Raw genomic sequence first — 22827 nt, 5'->3', positions numbered from 1 at the left:
AAAACTGCTCAACAAAAACAAACGGACATGCTGTTTATTCAAGCTTAACATCAGTCTTACAATCACTTGGTATCTCAGTTAATAAGTCTTTTAAAAATGGACATAAAAATTTTTATTCTGACTGGAAAGCTGGAGGCAGTCATAACATCCCTTAATATCAAGGGACAAAATAAAAACGCTGAATTTGAAAAATAAGCGAAAATGGATCATAAAAGCATTGAAATTGATTTCATCATCAGCAACTGAGAAAATCATTGTGGAGAAAAAATAGGAATTTCAATGATCCAAGCATATTCCATTTAATGATAATCGTGTAGCAGCCTCATAATTATTTCATCCTTGAATCTGTGATATTGAGTAGGAAAACTCATGCATCAGGACAAGAAAATTGTTTCATTTTTAGCGATATCAGTAGCTAATCCTTAATTTAAGTGCTCTTTATTTTGAGGTTACAGATACCTAGCAAAAAATTAGAGCTTTTAAAATGCTATTCAGGGAAAACATTTTCAAATGATTTTAAGTAGGTTTTAAATTTAATATTTCTAATAAAATCAAAATTCCTGTTAATCAAGATGTCAAGGTACCTTAGAAGAATAAATACTTATACAGCTTATATTCAGGAATATTTCCATAATTTTTACACATTTATTTCTGTTTAATAAATAATGGCAAAAACTTTTTCATTTTTATTGCCATATTTCTGCACATATTTTTCATTACTATATAAACTATATATATATATCGGGTTCTAATGAAAGTTTCCCACCACCACAAACATCGTCTATGTAAGCTGTTTGTGTTTGCATGTTTAATCATATTTTGTCAAATGATTCTTGGCATTTGAAAGAAAAAGACTTGGTTTAGAACACTGCACTGTGAAATTTGTAAAAAAGTATCATTATCATTAAGTACACGGTGTCTGAAATGGAATTATCATGTTACCAGATTAGAATCATCATTTATTTCTAGTTCTGTTGCAAAATATCAGCTAAAGAATGTCATTAAATTATGTGGACAGCTTTAAGAACTAGTATTGTATATGACACTGTGAAGGTTTCATACCGAAAGTTCAAAAACAAGGAATATAACATTCAAGAAGCTCAGCGCTCTGGCCGGCCTAATGATGTTAATGAGGCTTGCCTGTGAGAACTTGCAAAAGAAGATCAATATGCAACCACTCGAGAGCATGCTAAGGAGTTAGATGTCAGTGCCATGTCCATTAGTCGCACAATGCATCGCATAATCTTGATGTCAATTGCTGGTTACTGCATGAGCTGACTTAAGCAGATAAGAAAAGACATGTCTGGGCCTGCACTAATCTGTTTGAATAACAATGCAAGGACAAAATTTAGGACCAGATTGTCACATGTGATGAAAAGTGGACTTCAACAACACAGGCTGAGAAGAGGGTTGGTCTGCACCCAGTCAGCCCATCAGCAGTGTCAAAAAGCACAATTTGACCAACAAAAAGACCATGCTTTGAACCTGATGGGATTGCCGTTTGCATTATCCACAAAGAGTATCTGGACAAAAAGGAAAACTCTTGACAGTAAGGTTCACAGTGAGATGCTAGTCCATGTTGATGTTGTTAACAAGGAAAAACGTCAAACTGAGCTCCAGTGCAAAAAGGTTATGTTCAATCAAGATAATGCATGACCACATGTGTCTGCATTCACAGGCTGGACTCTGTATGGACTCAAATGGGATCTTTTGCCACACCCACCATATAACGCTGACATCGCTCCTTCGCATTTCTACCTTTTTTCATACCTGCAGCTACATCTTGCTGGTGCTACCTTGTATTTTGCACAGGATGTCCGAAATGAGGTTGATCTAGTTTTGGACTAACAGCCACCAAGTTTCTGGGCTGAAGTACTTACTGCTGATCCATTGCATAATGTGAATTTTTTCCTCATCAGATACGATGAAGATAACAGGGACCATGGCAGATATTATGGAAGGATAAGGCACATTTCTCCTTAAATAGGAGTGCAAACTCTAAGAACTGCATTCACTGGGCTGATGAAATTCCTCATGACGTGTCACCAGTGCTTTTGCACAAAACTAAAGTGATTATGTGGTGTGGCACATTTTTTCTTGGTCCATACTTCTTTCAATGGTTACATAGATATGAAAATGTGCTCCATCACAATTGCTCGCTATATGAAAATGTTGCTAAATTATGAAATTCCAGAATAGCAGCAGCAAAATGTCATTAATGATATCGTATGAATGCACAATTTGGCATATTTTTACTGATGAAAAAGAGTGATAACATACATCATTATTCAATGTAATTTCAAAAATTTACTTATTGCATGCCTATTACACATATATATTTATTTTACATTCTAATCAGGTATTTATCTAAAAAATCAAAAATAAATCTACCAACAAGCTCATTTCATTCAGTTTGAGTGATGCAACAGTGATGTGAGGACTATCTGACTAAGGTTAACTGGCTTGTATATGTGTTACACAAGGGGTAAAACATGAAAATGCCCATGCAGCCAGCCTGTTTGTGGGATTCGAACTTCGGATCAAATTACCAGTGTTTGGCGACTTTAATGCTAGGCTGCTGGTGGCCTGTTGATTTTTATTCTTTTTGTCTTGGTGGAAATTTAGTGATCACTTTAATAACAGATTCAAAATGATTTTTCCTTTAAGCAATATTGCAGCAAGATATTGTATTCCTGCAGAAGCTTAAGCAGTTTTTTCCAATGCTGGCTAATTCCACAACACATATATTAAAACTGACTTTAATGCAAAAAATATCATGATTTGTTTATAAAACAAAGTTAGAACTTGGAATACAAGAAGAAAAATGCATATGAATATGGCCACGTTGTTTGACTGACAGAAGGATTGTTAAAAGCATGGCTGACTGACAAATACTTATGCACGTGATTAACAGATTTGACAGCTTCTTCTAAGGTTGTTGCGTTCTAAATATAAGAGCACAGTTTAAAATTTACAAACCTCATTATTACATCCCAAACAGAAATGCATGAACTCTATCACTTAACTTATTTAAACATAAATATACAGTTTGTTAGAATATTAATAGCCAAAATTTATCTAAGGAATATCAAAGTTATCAGCAAATAGAATAAAGAGTTAGTATGTAAAAATGTGTCACTTTTATAGAAATTGAGGATAGTTTAGAAGATGGGTTTTTAACATTCAAATACTACATTGTCAATTAAATTACAGCAAAGGAGGAGGGAAAGGAAGATTAATTAAAAAATATTATATAATAAAAATAATAAACCATAACTTATTTCTTATATGAACACTATCAAGACACAGACTTTTTATTAGCACTATAAATATTATCATTTATTTGTGCTATAAAGAATATAATTCATACATAGAAAGCTCTCATCAAATTTTTAAGTCCTAACCAAAACATATTGTTACGAATTTGGTATTTAAAAAGCTAATGTTAGTTCAATTATAAATTAAATGGTTTTATTTCTCGCGCAGTGCAGCGCGTGACGAATATTAAAAGAAAGCTAAGCCGGAAAAATTGAAAATACAAGAGCGCGTGCATTAAATAAATAAATATCTCTTTTTGATTTCGAGAAAGTACTGGAAAATTCTAGCGCGTGATTTTAAAATCTTATAAAAGGAGGAAAACATCTCAGTTTGCAGTAGTTGCTTAGTTTGTTGTTGTTTAGAAAACTACTGTTGTTGATTGTAGCGAATTCGCGGATTAGCGTTCTTTAGCTGTTTTGAATTACGTTCTATTGGACATTTGAGTAGTTAAAAGAAAACTACTGTGAGATATTGTAATACTGCATGATAATTTGAGAAAATTTAAGCATTTTTTTGGTTGTGATAATAATAAATTTTTGTTCATTTTTCATCGGACTTGTGCATTCATTTCATAACGAACCCGTACGCACGCAACAATTTTTGGTGGCAGCGGTGGGATTTGAATGCCAATCACAAGAGCGATGGAAGAGCAATTAAGACAGCTGATATCAGCGTTTGCCTCGTTTAAAGAAGAAATGAAAGCAGAGATGAAATGTAATCAGGAAAAGATTGAAGCAGGACAGGAAAAGATTGAAGCAAGACAAGAAGAGATGAAAAGAGAAATTACCAGCGTAATAGAAAACAAATTCGAGGTTATGGAAGGCAGAATTGACGCAGTTGAGAATAAAGTTGGAAACTTTGAAGAAAAAGTTTCTTCGGTAAAAGAAGAAATAGAAGAGAGAGTTTCTGCCGTGGAACAACAAATTAATGATAGAGTTTCTGCGGTCACCAAAGAAGTTGATGATTTAAAGAAATTCGTAGCGACGGCAGGTAGCAATCCGGAAGGCTTCAAATTTTTATCGATGCCTGCTCGTTCCGTTCTGAAACTATCTACATATGATGGGAAGACCTCCTGGCAAGTGTATAGGACACAATTTTCTATCGTTGCTGATGCGAATGGATGGGATTCCCAAGCTAAGGCCTGTCATCTCGCCGCTTCTCTGAGAGCAGATGCAGCGGATATCCTGCAGACGCTTCCCGAAAATCAAAGGCTAGATTTCGAAGCTCTATCCGGCGCCTTGGAGTTGCGCTTTGGGGAGAAGTGTTTAAAAGACTACAGCAGGCTCCAATTAAAATCTCGTCAACAGAAGCCTACCGAAACACTTCAGGATCTCGCCGCGGATGTTGAAAGGCTGTCCCATCTCGCCTTTTCGGAATGCCCGACAGAAACAAGGGAAATCCTGTCCTTGCAATACTTTATCGACGGCATCCGAGATACTGAAATACAGAAAGCTCTACGAATGGCGGATGTAAAAGATTTAAAAAGTGCTCTAGTGTACGCCATGAAATTTGAGGCAGCCCAGCAAGCCACTCGTCGAGACCGCCACCCAGTCAGAGCTGCTCAAGTCCAGGAGCCAGGGGATCAAGTCACCGCTCGACTTGACAATTTAACTAGACAACTGAACGCCTTGAGACGGAATATTGGTGAGAAGAAACCGACCGTTAAGTGCTGGAACTGCGGTGCTGAAGGTCACATACGACGAAACTGCAGAACACCCCGAGGTACGGAAAATAAGACCATTTCCCAGCAACAACGCAGTAAACAAATTAGTGACCATATCGAGGAACGGAGGTCGCCAGATAGTGAAAAACCTTGTTTTAAAGCTCTTAAAATTTATACAGTGAGTGGCAACAATAACGGACTGTCCATCAATGGGAATATCGATGGAGTTCCTTGCAGTATGATCATTGACACAGGAGCTAATGTTACCATCATTAGGAAAGATTTAGCTGAACAGTTTAAAGATAAACTTATTTGGACGCCATCCTGTGTTACCCTTCAGACTGCGTCTGGTGACAAGATCGACATAACTGGGAAGTTAAACGTAAACATCACGTTTGGAAGTGCCGCCTACCATCACACGGCTTATGTGGCGGATATTACAGAGATCCATGCATACTCGGATTGGACTTTTTAAGGAAATACAATTTTTCCTTAGACTTGAAAAACAACAAACTGCTTTCAGGATCTGAAGACATGACTATCCATCCTAAGAAGGGATCCTCACCTGGAAATGCCGACGCTTTGTCCGAAAGATCCAGCTCGGGAAGCTGCCGAAATCATACTAGGGTCGAAAAGAAACGCAAGACTACCAGCTCTTCTCCAGCCCAGATGCTCTTCGGTCGAGACCTTCGTCTGCCTTGTGACCGCCTGTTTGATCGCCGTACGGATGCACCTTCATCGCCTGAGAACACATCCAAGATGTCCAGGCCCATTTTGAAGTGTTGCCCCGTTTCGCACGAAAGCGAGTGAACTTGGCGATGGAGAAAGCAAAGACCAGATACGACACGAGAGCTACTAGACATAGATCCAACAAAGGAGAGAAGGTGTGGTTGTGGAAGCCGATTCAACAAAAAGGACTGAGTCCTGATTTACAGTCACCTTGGGATGGTTCGCACACAATCCTAAACAGGCTAAATGACGTCATGGTTCGGATCCGTGAGTCTTCGAACTCTTACGACAGGTTCGCTCATTACTATGGCCATAGTACGTAATGTAAATAATTGTAAATAGTATAAGACCATGGTCCATTTTGTTTTTAAATGCGTATTTGATTTGATTTGTATTTAGTATTTGATTTGCATTTAGTATTTGATTTGTATTTGATGGCATTTGATTTGTTTTATGTATTGCATTTATTGTTCATGTTGTTTATTATTGTAATGTAATGCTTATTAATGCATTTATGCCACAGTTGTAAGTTTAGCTTCCTGTCCAGGGATTGTACTGCCCGGGACGTGCAGTCCTTGGGAAGGGGGCAGTGTTACGAATTTGGTATTTAAAAAGCTAATGTTAGTTCAATTATAAATTAAATGGTTTTATTTCTCGCGCAGTGCAGCGCGTGACGAATATTAAAAGAAAGCTAAGCCGGAAAAATTGAAAATACAAGAGCGCGTGCATTAAATAAATAAATATCTCTTTTTGATTTCGAGAAAGTACTGGAAAATTCTAGCGCGTGATTTTAAAATCTTATAAAAGGAGGAAAACATCTCAGTTTGCAGTAGTTGCTTAGTTTGTTGTTGTTTAGAAAACTACTGTTGTTGATTGTAGCGAATTCGCGGATTAGCGTTCTTTAGCTGTTTTGAATTACGTTCTATTGGACATGTGAGTAGTTAAAAGAAAACTACTGTGAGATATTGTAATACTGCATGATAATTTGAGAAAATTTAAGCATTTTTTTTTGTTGTGATAATAATAAATTTTTGTTCATTTTTCATCGGACTTGTGCATTCATTTCATAACGAACCCGTACGCACGCAACAATATATTATCAAATTATCTATATTTCTCTAAAACTAACTTACAATACTTGAGCACATGAATTTTAATTTTGAAATTTACCTTGCACATATTAATTATAACTGCACTGCATTTCTAATCTTTTTGCAGCAATGAAATGCACAACATATGTGACTTTAATTTAATCTCATTCAACAATAAATGATGAAAGATACATGGGCTGTTTACAAATGCAGAGCATTACAATATTTTGATTTCATATAACAGCAATTTAATTTGAAGATTAGAATTTGAATTTGTGGAAAGATGTAAGTCACATCTATGGCCATAAAATTGGACATATCCTTAAACATATATGAAAAAGTTATGTTTAGTATAAGGAATAATTTTATAGCTGTGTAACTATGAAAACAAGTAATTCAACTGAACTAAGTGAAACCAATTTTTACAAACACAATAAACCCTATAAATGGTTGGCTTATCAAGATCTGAATTTAAATATATTCTATAAGTTACATTTGTGAAATTACTTATTTTGATCCCTGTTTTCATAAATTTCTATTCATTTAGATGATACTTACATCATTAAAGAAAATAACAAAGCAAAATATTTTAAATTATAAGCTAATAAATAATAATAATAGACACAAAATTTCATGACTGGATAAAAGCAGTCATGCCACTAAGGTGGTTAATTACAGGTATTTTATTTCTATAAATACTTTAAAAATTTTTAAACTATTTATCTGGAAGTATAAAATACTTACCCGCTGCTGCTTAAAGCAGTATCATTTGTTCTTGGTTCTTTACAGATAGGACAGATATCAATTGGTGTTTCACAAGGCCACTATAAATGAAAAAGAATACACATACATACGTATATAATTAGATACATATATACATACACATATTCAGAAATATTTGAATGAAAAAAGAATAAGGAATTTTCCCCAATTTTGGTTTAATTATTATCTATTAATTATACATACACTGCAAAGCAAAAAGGGCAAAAAAGATAAAACACATATATAATTTTATAATTCATTTTCTTTCATTTTCTACTATAAAGAAAGTTACTGCAAATTATGAAAAATAAAATTCAGAATTTTAGAAAGTAAATGATATTTGAAGTTTATATGCTCACAATATATCTATCAACTTTATAATTTTATATAAAATGCACACATTTTCGTATCATTTAAAGCATTAATTAATGATTACCAAAATTTTACATTTTTAACAACATATATCTATTTTTAAACACACTTATTCATTCTCAGGAATTACTGATTAAAAATTATAAAGAAATTATTCAAGTTTTGGTCAAAATTTTTATTTTGATCTACAGGGCTGCAAATTAGCAGCAATCTCATTTTATAGCAAACTTGAGTTTCTCTAAAAATCTAAGTTTTGCTTAAAAAGCTGATTTACTTCCGATTCACAGACTTTTTTTAAACCCAACTTGCTCTCTATTTCAGTTTATCATTTTAAATCCCGGCCCACCAGCGGCCGAGCGGTAAAGTCGCTGAACACTGGTAGTTCGGTCCGAGGTTCGAATCCCGCGAACGGGCTGGCTGCATGGGCGTTTTCGTGGTTTTCCCCATGTGTAACGTGTATACGAGCCAGTTTACCTTAGAAAGTCCTCCACGAAAGGCATTCCTCCCCTTAGGCAGATAGCCCTCGTGTGCTTTGCCATAATTAAATACACCACACCACACCACACCACACCATTTTAAATCCCAAATAAGTGTTAGTGAATAATACAGTTTTTTAGACAAGCATATGAAAATACTTCAAATAAAAATTTAAAGAATATTTTTTATCAATAAATACAGAATGCTAGAAGAAACATTTTATGGTAAAGTCAGATTGCACCTCCTGTCCACTTAAAATTTCACTTATGTATATTTTTCATAGAAGCCCAATGGCAGAGTGGCTAGCACATATCGTGCAGCAGCATCAAAGGTTCGGCGTTTGATCCACAGGCTGGGCTAGATTGACTCAGCCTTTCATCTCTGGAATGGGTCAATATAATGAGTACCAAGTTCACTTGGTGACTAAACACCGGTGGGGGAGGGGGTCCTGCGACAAGCTGACCATTTGTCCAGGCTCAGATGCACAACACCCCGAAGCCCACAGTCTAGGAAGCAGATATCAGGGCACTGCCAGCCATGGCTCTCTATGGACTGTTTGTGCAGGCGAGTTTCAATTTTTTTATATTTTTCGAAGTACTGCCCAGATGGTATAGTGATTAGGGGAGCCGACTCTGATACCAAAGGGACAGGGTTCGGATCCCAGAGAAGGCATGATTGTTACTGTCCAACCCTTCATAAGAGGCAAAGGCCACCCACCTATTAAGTGCCTCCATAAAAATGTGACCACCACTTCTGGCCTTAGTAGTAGCTAAGATTGAGTTGGCTGAGGGTCCACCATTAAGGAAAAAAAAAATATTTCCCAGGAAATAACTGAAGCCTTTTTAAGAAGCTTTCAGAATATCAAAGAGATGAAAAAACATACATTTATTAATTACTTTAGTCCGACATATTTAGCTCATAAAAATGGACTACAGATAACTTTTCTATTAACTGTAAATATATTATACTGTGATAGTTTTGTGCCATGTTCACAGGAGCCATTCTCCTGTGAGGACAAGACGGTAAAGCTTTGATTTGGTTTAATCACATAGAGCAATCTATTGGGTCAGTCCATAAATTAATGCATATTTTTTGATAAATTTTTAAATAATATAAGAAACACAATTTAACATTTTAATCTATTATATACGAGGGCTATCCAGAAAGTAGATTACGTTTTGGAATAAAAAAATAAACAAAGTATAGGAAACAAATTTTATTATATACAGATGAAAGCCACACTCAAATACTACTTTTCTACATAGTCACCATACAAATTAAGGCATTTATCGTAGCGATGTACGAGCTTGGAAATTCCTTCGTCGAAAAATTCGGCCGCCTGCGCCTTCAACCACTTCGTTACCTCTTCTTGCAGCTGTGTGTCGTCATCAAAACGCTGCATAGCCAACCACTTCTTCATTTTCACAGTTCGTTTCACAGTTCACATGTTTCACCCATGTTTCGTCACCAGTAACGATGCGATCGAGTAAAGAGTCACCATCCTTATGGTAAGCGTCCAAAAAGTTCAACGCTGCAGCCATTCGCTGATTTTTGTGGTCCTCTGTCAAGATTTTTGGAATCCATCTTGCACAAAACTTGTGGTAACCAAGCTTTTCGCTGATGATTTCGTGCAACAAACTTTGCGAAATTTGTGGAAAACTCAAAGAAAGTTCCGTTATTGTGAAATTTCGATTTTCACAGACTTTAGCATCGACTTTTTCGAGAAGTTCGGCGGTCACTATGCTGGGTCTCCCACTTCGATCTTCGTCGTGAACATTGGTTCGGCCATTTTGAAATCTTATGACCCACTGACGCACTCCACCTTCAGTGATAATGTTGTCCCCATACACTTCACGAAGCTGCCGATAGATTTCTATCGGTTTACAGTTTTTTGCAGTCAGAAACCTTATTACTGAGCGCACCTCGCGGGATTTTCAATTAACGCAGACATTTCAAACCGTCACAGTATCTGAACGGAGCACAGCACGAACCTCTCACTAGCACGGCTAGATGCAGACTGAGCTGCGCAACGCTCTGACCCCAAGATGGCCGCGCTAGCCCCGCCCCTAGCGGACACAGACGGAAACGTAATCTACTTCCTGGATGGCCCTCGTATTTTCCTCCATTATTTACAATGTCTCCCCATCTTGCAGGCAACTTTTTTATGCCATTGCTGTAGAAAGACTCTGGTTCTGATGCAAAAAAACTTGAAAGTTCATTGTGTACATTCTGTTTAGAATTTAATTTTTTTTCCCAGTAAAAAAAAAAAAATTGTAAGGCACGAAATAAGTGAAAATCACTCGGGGCAATGTGGCGAAAGCTCCCAATTGAATTCACTAATTTTTTGCAGCATTGTTCGAGCTGTATGCGGTCTAGCGTTATCATGATGAAACAACACTTCCTTGATATTCAACAATCGTGGGCGTTTTTTGATCAATTCTGAGTTTAGACGGCAAAGTTGTTCATGATAAACTTCTGAATTAATTGTTTGATTTGGTTCTAACAGTTCAAAACGTCCTGAACGGGGTTCATCATCAATGCTGCTTTTCCAACTTACATTTTTTAAACCATTTCTGGGCAGTCCTTACACTAATAGTGTGTTCACCATGTACACTATTAATTTTTATTGCTGAAAACCTGAAATGGTGGCAGATTCACCACATGAAAATAAAAAATATAGCACAGCACGTTTGTACTGATTATCTATATTCATCTTCCAGGGGTATTAAAATGCGTTCGATATTTACGAAAGTTGGTGATGAACTGAATAATATATTAGTCAAACGATGATAAGTTTCAACAGGTTCAAAATTGTATTGTTTTAGTAAATGCATCATAGTGAATTTCACGCATACTCTTAATGTGCACGAACTTATGGACTGACCCGATATATGCCTATGAAAAAGACAATAGACAAGCTGTAAAACTTGCATCACAATAACAGAAATGACTTTGGCTGAAGAATTCGTTACCTATGATGAAAAATTGCTATTTATTTAGTTTCATAGCATATCTGTAAAAACAATTTACTGGCTTTGATAAAAACAGCAAAATGTCATGTTTTTATCCAATATATCTGCAGCTTCTGCAACATTAGACAGAAGCTTTTTTGTTTTGTTGTTAGTGTAATTCCTCCCTCCTTCCACTGGAAAATTTAGTACTTTACAGTGTTTTTAGCCTTCATAGTTTTAATGTGGACATTTTGATTATCAAATGTTTGGTTTATTTTGTTATCGTAAAGCATGAACCTATCTATGGGAAGGGATGCCTTTGTGGAGGACTTTCTAAGAAAAACTGGCTTGTATCCCCATTACACAAAGGAAAAACCAAAACACCAATGCAGTCAGCCCATTTTGCTGGTCCTAAACCCAGGTCGAATGTACCAGTCTGCAGTGACTTTATCACTTGGATTATCATGCATAATGTTTCATCAAATCACAATAAATCATGCAAAAATTTATGCACATATAAATATGCAACTGTGCTGAACATTTGGCAGAACATTGAGCAATATATAAATAGCAAAGTCTATAAATTGCAATTTTTTAAATAACAGTGATAAAAGGTATTTTGAAAATGATGTCATAAGTCACTTTATTTCTTCAAGTTCTATCCTGAAAGAAGTAATCAAAAGCCCGTTCAGACTAATTCATACAATTTTTTAAAATTTGGCTTGTTCCAAACAACTGGGTTACATGACAAAAAGAATGTTAAATCCATGAAACTATGAAAACAATATATCTAGCTATATGTAATAGATTGTGATCATATGAATTGAATAGACATAACATGAGAATGTTTTTAATGGCCAGAAGTTCATATTCACTCTTTATCAACACAGTTTAAAGACAGATCAAAAAGTAATTCAACAGAAGTTCAACGATGGTAGTGTACTTTAAATTTTAATAAAACTTTGTATGTGTGCTTATAAATAAACCAGTATAACAGAATACAGAGAAGAGCTAAGAGAAACAGGAAACATATCACAGCAGAAAAGATCTAAAATATGCCTACTAGATAGAATTTCCAACAGAAAAACTCTTTTTACACTCTACTTTTTCTATTATGAATTTGTGTCAGCCTCACAATGTTCATTTGATGAATGCCGTTATCACTAATAGTAGATCTAGACTCTAGTCAAAGCCTACTTTTTTAGGCATGATGGGTTGAATGAAACGCATACACGATAACCAGTTAAACTCTGTTAAATAAATAACTAAATAAAAACTATTATTTTATTTGTAAAATATTTAAAAGTTGTGTTTAAGTTGTGTTTAAAGTATATTTTAAATTTAGTATCAGATAGTTCTTGCCAGCTCTATCACTAACAGAATGTTTGATGCCATTTATCTGAGTGGATGGTGTTGGTGTACTTAATTATGGCAAAGCACACTAGGGCTATCTGCCTAAGAGGAGGGATGCCTTTCGTGGAGGACTTTCTAAGGGAAACTGGCTCGTATACACGTTACACATGGGGAAAACCACGAAAACACCCATGCAGCCAGCCCGTTCGCGGGATTCGAACCTCGGACCGAACTACCAGTGTTCAGCGACTTTACCGCTCGGCCGCTGGTGGGCCTTTATCTGAGTGGAACAATTATAGGCCATTGAACTACAATAAATATACTAAACCGAACACTATCTTAAATAATACAAAATCGTTCAGTCACAAAAAATCACTTTTTGATGATTACTTCAGAAAATTATTTCAATTCTTGCATTTTCTTCAGTTGCTTATGTACCAGAAGCTGTATTTATGAAAATTCTGTACCAGTTTCTAGAAATACCTGGTGTGCAAAAATTAAGGACAATATGTTTTTTTAATATAACAATGCACAAAAGCTTTCCAAATCAACTCAAATAATACCATAAGATCCCCAAGTTTCAAGACATGAGTAATGTAAGCAAAACTTCCTGAAAAAGAAATCAACAGGATAAAGAGGAACTTTATTGAAAAAGTAGCATGGAGGACAAATGTGACAGAATGATGAAACATCCATGTGGCAGGTATCCAGCAAGAAACATCCAGTCTTTAGTATTGTGGGATGGTATCGTTCATTACAATCAGATGACGCAACAAGCTGTGAAAATAAATCTTTTACTTTTCCGATGATAGAAGCAAATACTGCAAATGCAAAATCTTACTGCAAATGATTTTATTTCTATGTGTAATTTGTTACATCTTAATTATGATTCAAATCCTGATAAATACTGTGATTTAATATTGAATAGTCTTTGTGATTTTAAGCTTTTAAAATCCGAAAGTGATGACGATGATGAGTTATCTGAAAACGAAAGTGTTTATGATTCTGATAAAAATGATAATATTAATTCTGTTTGGTCAGAATCACCTCCCATAAATAACTCAGTGAATGAAAACATTATAATGCCTAGCAATATTTCCCTACATTTTCGTGATATCTTAGAAACTGTTTCTGAATTTAATGGCACTGATACATATCCAGTTGAATCCTTCATTGGTGATTTAGAAGAATCTTTTAAATTATTTAAGTTATCGGAATTACAGAAAATTGTGTTTGCTAAAAAATTGCTTACTGGTTCTGCTAAAATATTTATTCGGTCTTTGAAAGGTATAATATCATGGGACAAATTAAAAGAAAATCTTTTATCTGAATTTGGTTCTAAAATAAACAGTGCACAACTTCATAATTTGTTACAAAAACAACACTTAAAACCTGGTCTTTCCAATGGTAAAATCTCTGGTAAAATCATCCAGATGTCATCTAACAGATTGATAGTTTGCCACTTCACACTCAGGCCGCAACTCAATGCCATTTAAACTGATATACGCCCTGCAGTAGCTTCACAGAAATGCTGAGCTCGCACTACCAGCGATCTTTATATATATCTTTATATACAACCCCATTATGTCTAGCTGTATATATGCACATGTGCTACAGTACCTGACCCTAGCTGATTTCCTGATTAGACCAATTTAGTGCACTCTGCCTCTTCGTTCTGCTTATAAGCTAATTTTTCAACTTTGTTCTTAATTTTTGCACACCAGTGTATATTTTAAATAAATAAATAAGTAAAATAAAATAGTAATAAATGAAATTCACATTACCATTATATTATTACAATATAGCTTAAAAATTTTTGCTTTGAATGATACTTTTGAAAATAATATGCATGTGGTAAATTTCGATTCTCGTTTTTTAATCTGGAGGTCTGCAATATCAAATAATCTGTGAAATTTTTATGACAATTTAAAATCACATCACCTTTCATCTTCTAGTGTTATTTTACTTAAGAAAAAGTTACAACTGCTAACAAATATTTTAAAATTAATAAAAATAATATAAGTTTATAGGAAATATGTGCTGATTTGAATGAAAAATACAACTGACATTCTTTAAGTGTAGGTTATAACAAATAATAATTTTGAGAAGTGATTATCCATCAAAATCAGGAGATATAATTTTAAATAAACATAATTTCCATCTTTTATATTTTTACTGAAAGAGATTTTTATCTCAATCCAGCCATTTCATATTTCTTGATCAGTAAAATTAGAAAATATAAAAGTACATATTTTTAAAAAAGGTAAAGTTATCATTACATTTTATGCATAAAAACTGGGATGGATATTTAAATCAATTAAAAAATAAATGATATACCTTTGGTGGAGGTGGAGGAACTGGTAATGCAGCAAAAGTAGATGGCTGACCTTCGCGATTATACCACCACTCTAAAAACTGAGTTAAAAATGCACCAATAGATACTGATAAAGTAACACCTCCTACCAATACATTTATCCATTTCCAAACAATCACAGGATATGATCTTAAAAAGATTTAAAAAATTAAAACTCAGTATATGGCAGTTTGAGAAAATTTTCAATAAGTAATCTGTTCAAAACTCAATCAACCAGAATTAATATTTGTAATATGTGACACATGATCATCTTCAAAATTCAGATAAAAAAATAGATAAAATTTTAAAATGAAATGTCACTAAAAATGATATACAGTTTTCAAACTATTTTCTATATGATTCATATTCTCTTTTTCAAAGGAAAAAATAATAAACAAGTTTCAAGCATCTTATTATTCAAATGTAAACATTATTGGCAACACACTTTTTATTCAACAGATTAAATACTGTACTTATTATTTAAATAATAAACACACTTTAAGCACCTCAGACTTATTATTCAAAAGTACACATCATTGGTTTGCTGAAGTTTAATAATTTATATTATGGAGGCACTATATTTGACACATATTGAGCTCAGAGTTTTCTGCAATAAAAATAATTAATGACCATATGTTGCTCAATTTTTTTAATTAAAAAAAAAAAGGAATTAATGCCACAAAATAATGTAAATATTTCTCATTACAAATATAATTTATAAAATATTTAAAACATCAAAGGTTGTAATGAAAAATTCATTCAATTTTCTTCAGCACAATTAACAGAAAACTAGTACTACAAATACAAGAAATTGACATAAATTAAAACTTTCACACAATATAGTGATGGAAATATTTACATTATATGCTTGAATAATAAAAATGCATAAGTTCAAAAGTTATATTTCTTTAATGAAAGTACTACATTAGGTGTATCATTGGTTTATGAAAAAGTAGGAAAAAAAGCAAACATTTTTATTTATAAGTAACATTACCATATAAGTTAAGGCATATAATATACATATATGTATTTTAGATAGTTAAGAATAACAATTGACCATCAAAAGTATCTAAATGAAAATAAAAACTGCACTTTCATCAATAGGTAACATACACTCATGTGCAGAATTATGAAAATTTGCAAATTATGTCTGTTTGTCCAAAAAGTATTGAACCAAAGTTTTAATTATACCATCGAAAAATTATTCAAACATTGAAAATTGAATACAAGTGTATGTCTGCGAAACTGTAATTTTGGTGGAGATAAAAGCACATTTCTGCGCTCATACTCCTTCACAACTTTGGCCATGTTTCTCAGAAGAATTGCATAAATTTTATAAGGTATCACATAAAATGAGTAGTTACAAACTTATAGATGACAGAATGAGAGGAAGAATTGTCGGTAGACTGAAGGCAGTACAATCACACACACAGGTGGCTACAGAACACAATGTAACACACAGTGTCATCTGAAATTAGTGGAAATAGTTTTAAGACACTTAATCCATATCAAGAAGATCTGTACAGTGCTGACTGAGATCCAGAGCAATGAATAAGGATCGTTATTTGGCACCTTCAGCATGCCAACATAGGACTGCTACAGCTTCATAGTTCTCACATGGGCTAGATACTGCTACTGCAACCTAAGTTTCGTGGTCTACAGTCGCTCAAAGGTTTCATGAAATAGCGCTGTATTCCAGTAGACCTGCATGTTTCTGTTATGCTCACTGCAGCATGCAAAAAAAAAAAAGGGAATTTAGCATGGTGCACACAACATGCCCCTTGGACCAGACTTCAGTAGAACACCATTCATTTTACAAATGAGTTGAGATTCAACCTGGAGAGATTCTCAGCACACCTGGATCTGAAGAGAGACTGAAATATGATACCATCTCTTCCTGATCAGAAAAAAGGATCATTACAATGATCAAGGCATAATTTGGACAGGCATTATGTTGCATGGCTGAACACTCCAGCATGTGTTTGATAAAGGCTCCCTGATAGACATGAAGTAAAGAAAGAAGGTCTTACAGCCCTAAGTTCTACTTTTCAGGGGCACAGTTTGTATAGGTTCCTATTAACTGTCTGCGTACGCCCCCCTGCGATTTCCATAGGATATGAAATCAGTCTTGTAATACGGGTGGCGTGAAAACAGCATGCGCAGTTTAATTTCTTTTATTTTCAATACGTATACCCCTTTTTATCCATATACGATGGGAATATTGTAATATTCATATTTCACATTTTGTTTTGCACCTAGATGGCACTACAGGTTTATATCATTGCAAGGGAGTACTATTGTTTCTTCACAGCCGAATACACACTGTTGCTTCTTTTCACTGTGGAATTATAAGAAAATAGAAAATATGCTTAGTTCATGATGTGTCATTTGTATCAGTTTATGGCAAAAGAAGAACTAAATCCAAAAGTGATTTATGATTATAACTGACTTTACTATGGGGGATGTTGACAGATAAGATTTGGAGATGTTGTACTCCCCTAGTACCCGAAAACAACTTTGTAAATATTACAAGAAAATGTTTCTTCATATATTGAATGAAACAATGTTGAATTCGTATATAATATGCAGAAAAATAGCAAAGACACACACACAAAAAAAAAAAAAAAAAAAAAAAATCCCTATTTGATTTCGAGCTAGCTGTGATCGAGGGAAGCTTTGAAAAATACTCTTCTGCTATATGCTCATCAATGCAGTCTAGTGATGATAGTATGAACTTTATTTGCCTTGTAGGGAGGCATTTTGCAAGCCACATACCAGCAAATTCTATAAAAAAGGAGCCAAAAGGCAATGCGCTGCTCCAAGAAAGACAGCAATGGGACAAAAATATGTCAAGAGACTTGCATATGGTGCGGAGAATGTAATGTTTAGGACCATGTTTCAAAGTTTACCACACTAAAAACAACAGGTATAATAATAAGTGAATACAAGTAAAGTATTTGCTGTACAAATTAGTTAACATGTGTATTTATCAAAATCAAAAAGATCCTGTGTATTTTTACATTTTTATTCCATGCATGCTAAAATCGCATGAGCTGTATTGTATGTTTTTAAAAAATTAAAAAAACTATTAAAATTCCTGCATTATACTAATTTTATTTATAAAGATGTGAATAGTAACATATGAAGATAGAGAAAATATAAAAAAAAAAAAAAACTGCCCCATATTTTAAGATCAGAATGTATCAAAATTGAGTCGCACACAGATGGTTAATAGATGATAATGCTCATATAGAGCTCAGTTAGTCGATGTTTACCTGGAAAGCAAGATTATTTGGCACATGGATTGGCCAGCCAGGTCTCTTGACATTAACCCAACAGAGCTTGTCTGTGATGCTTTTTGGGGGGCAATTTCGGAGTGGAATTGACTGCTATAAGTACTCCTCAACTGCCTCCTGTCCAGTATGCTGTGACAATGTATGATTTGTGAGACTTTGTGTGACTGTGAGAGAGGACTATACCCCATATTAGATTAATTTTCAATTTGGTATCCCAATGTAGATTTTGGACATCCCTGCACTATGAGTTTTACTGATGATCATGCATATGTAAAATGACTTTTGAATGGTACACCTCTTTCATTGTTATAAATGTATATACATACCAAATTTCATGAAAATATATCCATTAGTTTTTCAGAAATTTGACATAATGTGCAAATTTTCTTAATTTTGTACATGAGCATAAAAAAGCTAAAAAATTCCGACAGTAAATCTTCAATTTCATTTTTTCTAATACTATGTATCTGATTTCTCAATAGAGTCATAGTAGTTCATTTGTTTTGAATATTATTTGACTTTATAAAGCAATGAATAGCTTTAGATGAAACAGCATGTTCTACTATACAATATAGTAACTGTGCTTTTTTCCTTTTTCATTCATCTTTCAACATTTAAGTTTAAATTTTAGATGCCTTATTTCCGTAGGTACAAGAAAGATTGTTTTCTAGTGTGCAATATATTGTGGAAATATTCATTTTATATATCATATATTATTAATGCATTATGTATCATCTATTATTAACTATATCATCTATTATTAATGCATTATGTATCATCTATTATTAACATTTTATGTATCTTGGAATACATTATCTGCAGACATAAGGTAATTGCTATATATATGTTTTTTATACATAAAAATTAAACATTAAACCATAGTGAATAATATGATTTAATGTTTAATTTTTATGTAAAAATGCTCAGGTAAAAATACATTGAATTCAGCTCAATGTATTTTTACCTGAGTCACCACCAAGCCATCACTATAACATATTCATGAATCAAGCCACCACCATAACACAATCACAGCTTTCAACAACTAATAGTTTGGAAACACCATTCTTTATATATCATGTTACTTTTCCCCTTCTTTATACTTTCTTGATTTGGCTTCATCATAAAAATTATTTTAAGATAACTTGTTTTATTTGGCACTTATATATCAGTACAACCACTTTAGTAGAAGTCTCAAAATTTTCAGAATGTGAAAAAATTTGGCTTAAGATAACTTGTTTTATTTGGCACTTATAAATTAGTACAACCACTTTAGTAGAAGTTTCCAAATTTTCAGAATGTGCCAAACTTTGGCAACTATTCATAACAATTTTTTTTTCTTTTGGCGACTATGCAAAGCCATTTTTTATTATGTTCTTTTTCGCTGTATTCTAAATTTCAGTGGTTTTTTTTTGCAGGGGACAAATCATGATAGTGTTTGTTTAAAACTGTTGAATTTGGCTGTGGTTAAAAAAAAAAAAAAAAAAGGGGGGGGGAATAAAATTTCTGCAGAATACAGTAGTTTGCCAAAAAGTTGCTAAAACAAACAACTGCATTGAATCCACTGTCAAAGCGACTGCCACAAAATTTCTACCAGCATAAAAGATAAAAAAACTGCTTCTAAAAAGGTTTGTGAATTATTTTTTGTAATAAATACCTAATTAGAATGTAAAATAATAACTGTATACGTATATGTGTATGCAAGTACAAAATAACATTTTTGCAATTGCAAGTTATTATTTTTCTTTTGTAAAAGATTGCTAAACTGACCAAGGTTGCTGTGATGTAAGTAGCTTTATTTTAATATGGCGTACTTCTGTGATTGAGTTTTAGAGTTGGAAAGAAAAGTAATTTTGGTTACTCGGTGAAAAATATAATTGAAATTTTTCTACACAGGAAATGAACTTTAATCAGTCAAATATCTTCCATTTGTTCAATCTTTTACCATCTTTCTGGTAATTTCATCATTCCATGCTCACAGACCTTCTGATTTTTATCAGCAAAAAGCTCAACCAAGTGCGATTTGAGTTCATTGTTATAACTGTTATTTTTACCCTTTAAGAAGTTTTGTAAACTTCAAAATACATGATAATCTGATGGAGCAAACTTGGAACCATATGGGAAAATTCATATATGTTGATAAAGAGTGTGAGGCCTTGAACTGTCGTGGTGGAATACAATTCCTTTGTGATTTGCCAATTCTGGCTTTTTCGCCTTGATTGCTTCCTCCACTTTCATTAGTTGTTCTCAGTAAACATCTGAGTTATGCTCAAAATATGTGGCAAACAATCTGAGTTGATTGTTTGCTGGCTTGGAAACAGGTCAAAATACAGAACAACTTTGTAATCCCACCAAACTGACAGTATAATTTTTCTGATGAAGCTTAGTTTTTGATTAATGTTACAGCAGACAATCCCTTTTTAATCATTTTGGGTCTGGTGATGAAAAATGAATCATCCATTCTTCACCACCAGTACTAGTGATGAAAAATGGTTGAAGGGTTGACTGCATTATGTTTGAAATGTTTCTGGCAAATACTGACTTGTTATGTAAGTGGATTTCTTCCCATTCCTGCAGAAACCAAATACAGTGAAACCTCCTTACAACAATATTTTAGGGACCAAATAAATGTATTGTTGTAGAGAGGCATATTGTTCTATCAAGAGCCCACATATTTTGAGCATTTAATAAGAGTTTTTTTTATTATTATTAGTTTAAGGTGCATAACATACTACTTTTAAGTCTATATTTAGAAGAAATTAATTTGTAAAATACTAATAATAGTGGTTTAAATACTAAAAAAATAAATAAATAAGATAAATTCAGAAAATAAGCACAGAAATATTCACATACCTGAAAACACTTTTTATTGAAAATAATCCAATATTTTTGTTTGTTTATTGATTTTTTTAACTGTTAAGTTCACCAATACTGTATGCATTGAGTCTAGTGCACGAAAATGTTCTTCATTTGTCGACGGAAGGCTTGAAAAAAATGTCTGTAGAGAATTCACAGATTGAAGAGCTTCCTGGGATGACAATAAGGACTGCGATGGACCTGTATTATCATCATCATCTTCTTCATTGTTTCCTATCTCATCAGTAACTCCTGCGAAAACCATAAGATCTTCATCTGCTGTTAAATAGTCTTCTATACTAATTCCAAACTTTTTACCGCTTGTTTCCTCAAGTTGGGATACGGATTTTTTGATGTGCAAAACACATTCTTGATCATCTGAGAGATCGTTGTCTATGGAATTTTCATCATTATCACATTTCTTATCTTCCATAACACAAAGACCGGCCTTTTTCCAGCAATTCCGAATGGTTTTTTCTGTTACTTCCCACCAACTTCCAGCAATATTGTCACACGCTTTCTTGACATTTACAGCTTTGAAAGGGTCTTCTACTTTATTTTTAAAGTTTACAAGTATGGAGTCCACCAACCGTTTCCTGTAATATCCTTTGAAGCACTTAATTATGCCCATATCAAGAGGCTGTAAAATTGAAGTGCAATTGGCAGGGAAAAAAGCGATTTCGATATTTTGTAGCTTTGGAAATGACGTGTGAGCACCGCAGTTATCTATCAACAAAACGATTTTTTTCTTTCTCTTCTTCATTTCATTCTCTAACTTCTGTAACCATTCGGAAAAAAATTTAGACGTCATCCAAGCCTTCTTATTTGCTTTATACTCCCCGGGAAGACTTTTCATGTTCTTAAAGCACCTTGGCTTCAATAATTTACCAATGACGAGAGGTTTATTCTATGCGTTCCTGTGCTATTTGTACACAGAAGAAAAGTCAGTCTCTGCTTTGATTTCTTCCCTCCATAACACTTTTCACCCTTGAATGCCAATGTTCGATCGGGTAGGAGTTGGAAAAACAGCCCAGCTTCATCTGCATTATAAATGTCTTCTGGAGCATACTTTTCTAAGATTTCTTTCATCTTGTTTTGCCGCCATTCATTTGCATCGTTTATCGGGGCTGACTTTTTCTCTCCGTGAACTTCTTGGAAAGTTATTCCATGACGATCTCGAAAACGCATTAACCAACCATTGCTAGCTTTGAAAGTTTCATTCCCTAGCATTGCTGCAAATTTCCGTGCTTTTGCACATAATAACGGTCTATTTATTGGGACATTTGTTGCTCTCCTTTCTTGAAACCATTTTAAAACAGCAGCATCAATGTTTTCATTTGTCGCAACTTTCAGTCGTTTTCGCTCTGGGTTAATTTCATTTGAAGTTACAGCATCTTCGATTTGCTTTCTCTTCTTTAGGAATGTTGCAACTGTACATTGCGATAATCCATGCTTCTTAGCCGCATCAATCTGCTTCATTCCCTCATCAGTATCATTGATAACGTTCAGTTTATCTCGAAAAGATAGTTGCTTTTGCCCTACCATCTTAGGGAACAATATCGCGAGAAAGAAAGAAAAGTTTAAACCAAATGTTTCGCGTTAACGTTCA

General features: G+C 34.0%; 1 protein-coding gene across 4 annotated transcripts in view; it reads right to left on the bottom strand.

Moving 5' to 3' along the window:
* Positions 1–22827, bottom strand: part of Pex12 (peroxisomal biogenesis factor 12) — a 56326-nt gene that overhangs the window by 2284 nt on the left and 31215 nt on the right. For all 4 annotated transcript variants that reach the window (XM_085817301.1, XM_035361230.2, XM_085817302.1 and 1 more), the window contains 2 exons: positions 15054–15219; positions 7546–7625 (listed from right to left, as the gene is read on the bottom strand). In XM_085817301.1, the coding sequence (XP_085673427.1) occupies positions 7546–7625; positions 15054–15219 (246 nt within the window). The remainder of the gene's footprint in view (positions 1–7545; positions 7626–15053; positions 15220–22827) is intronic.

Source organism: Stegodyphus dumicola, chromosome 5 (assembly GCF_044657685.1).
Source record: "Stegodyphus dumicola isolate Sdum_Otavi_A_Nest chromosome 5, ASM4465768v1".
Classification (NCBI taxonomy): Eukaryota; Metazoa; Arthropoda; class Arachnida; order Araneae; family Eresidae; genus Stegodyphus; species Stegodyphus dumicola.
Note: the sequence above shows the minus strand (reverse complement) of the source record. Positions and strands in the feature narration are given on the sequence as shown.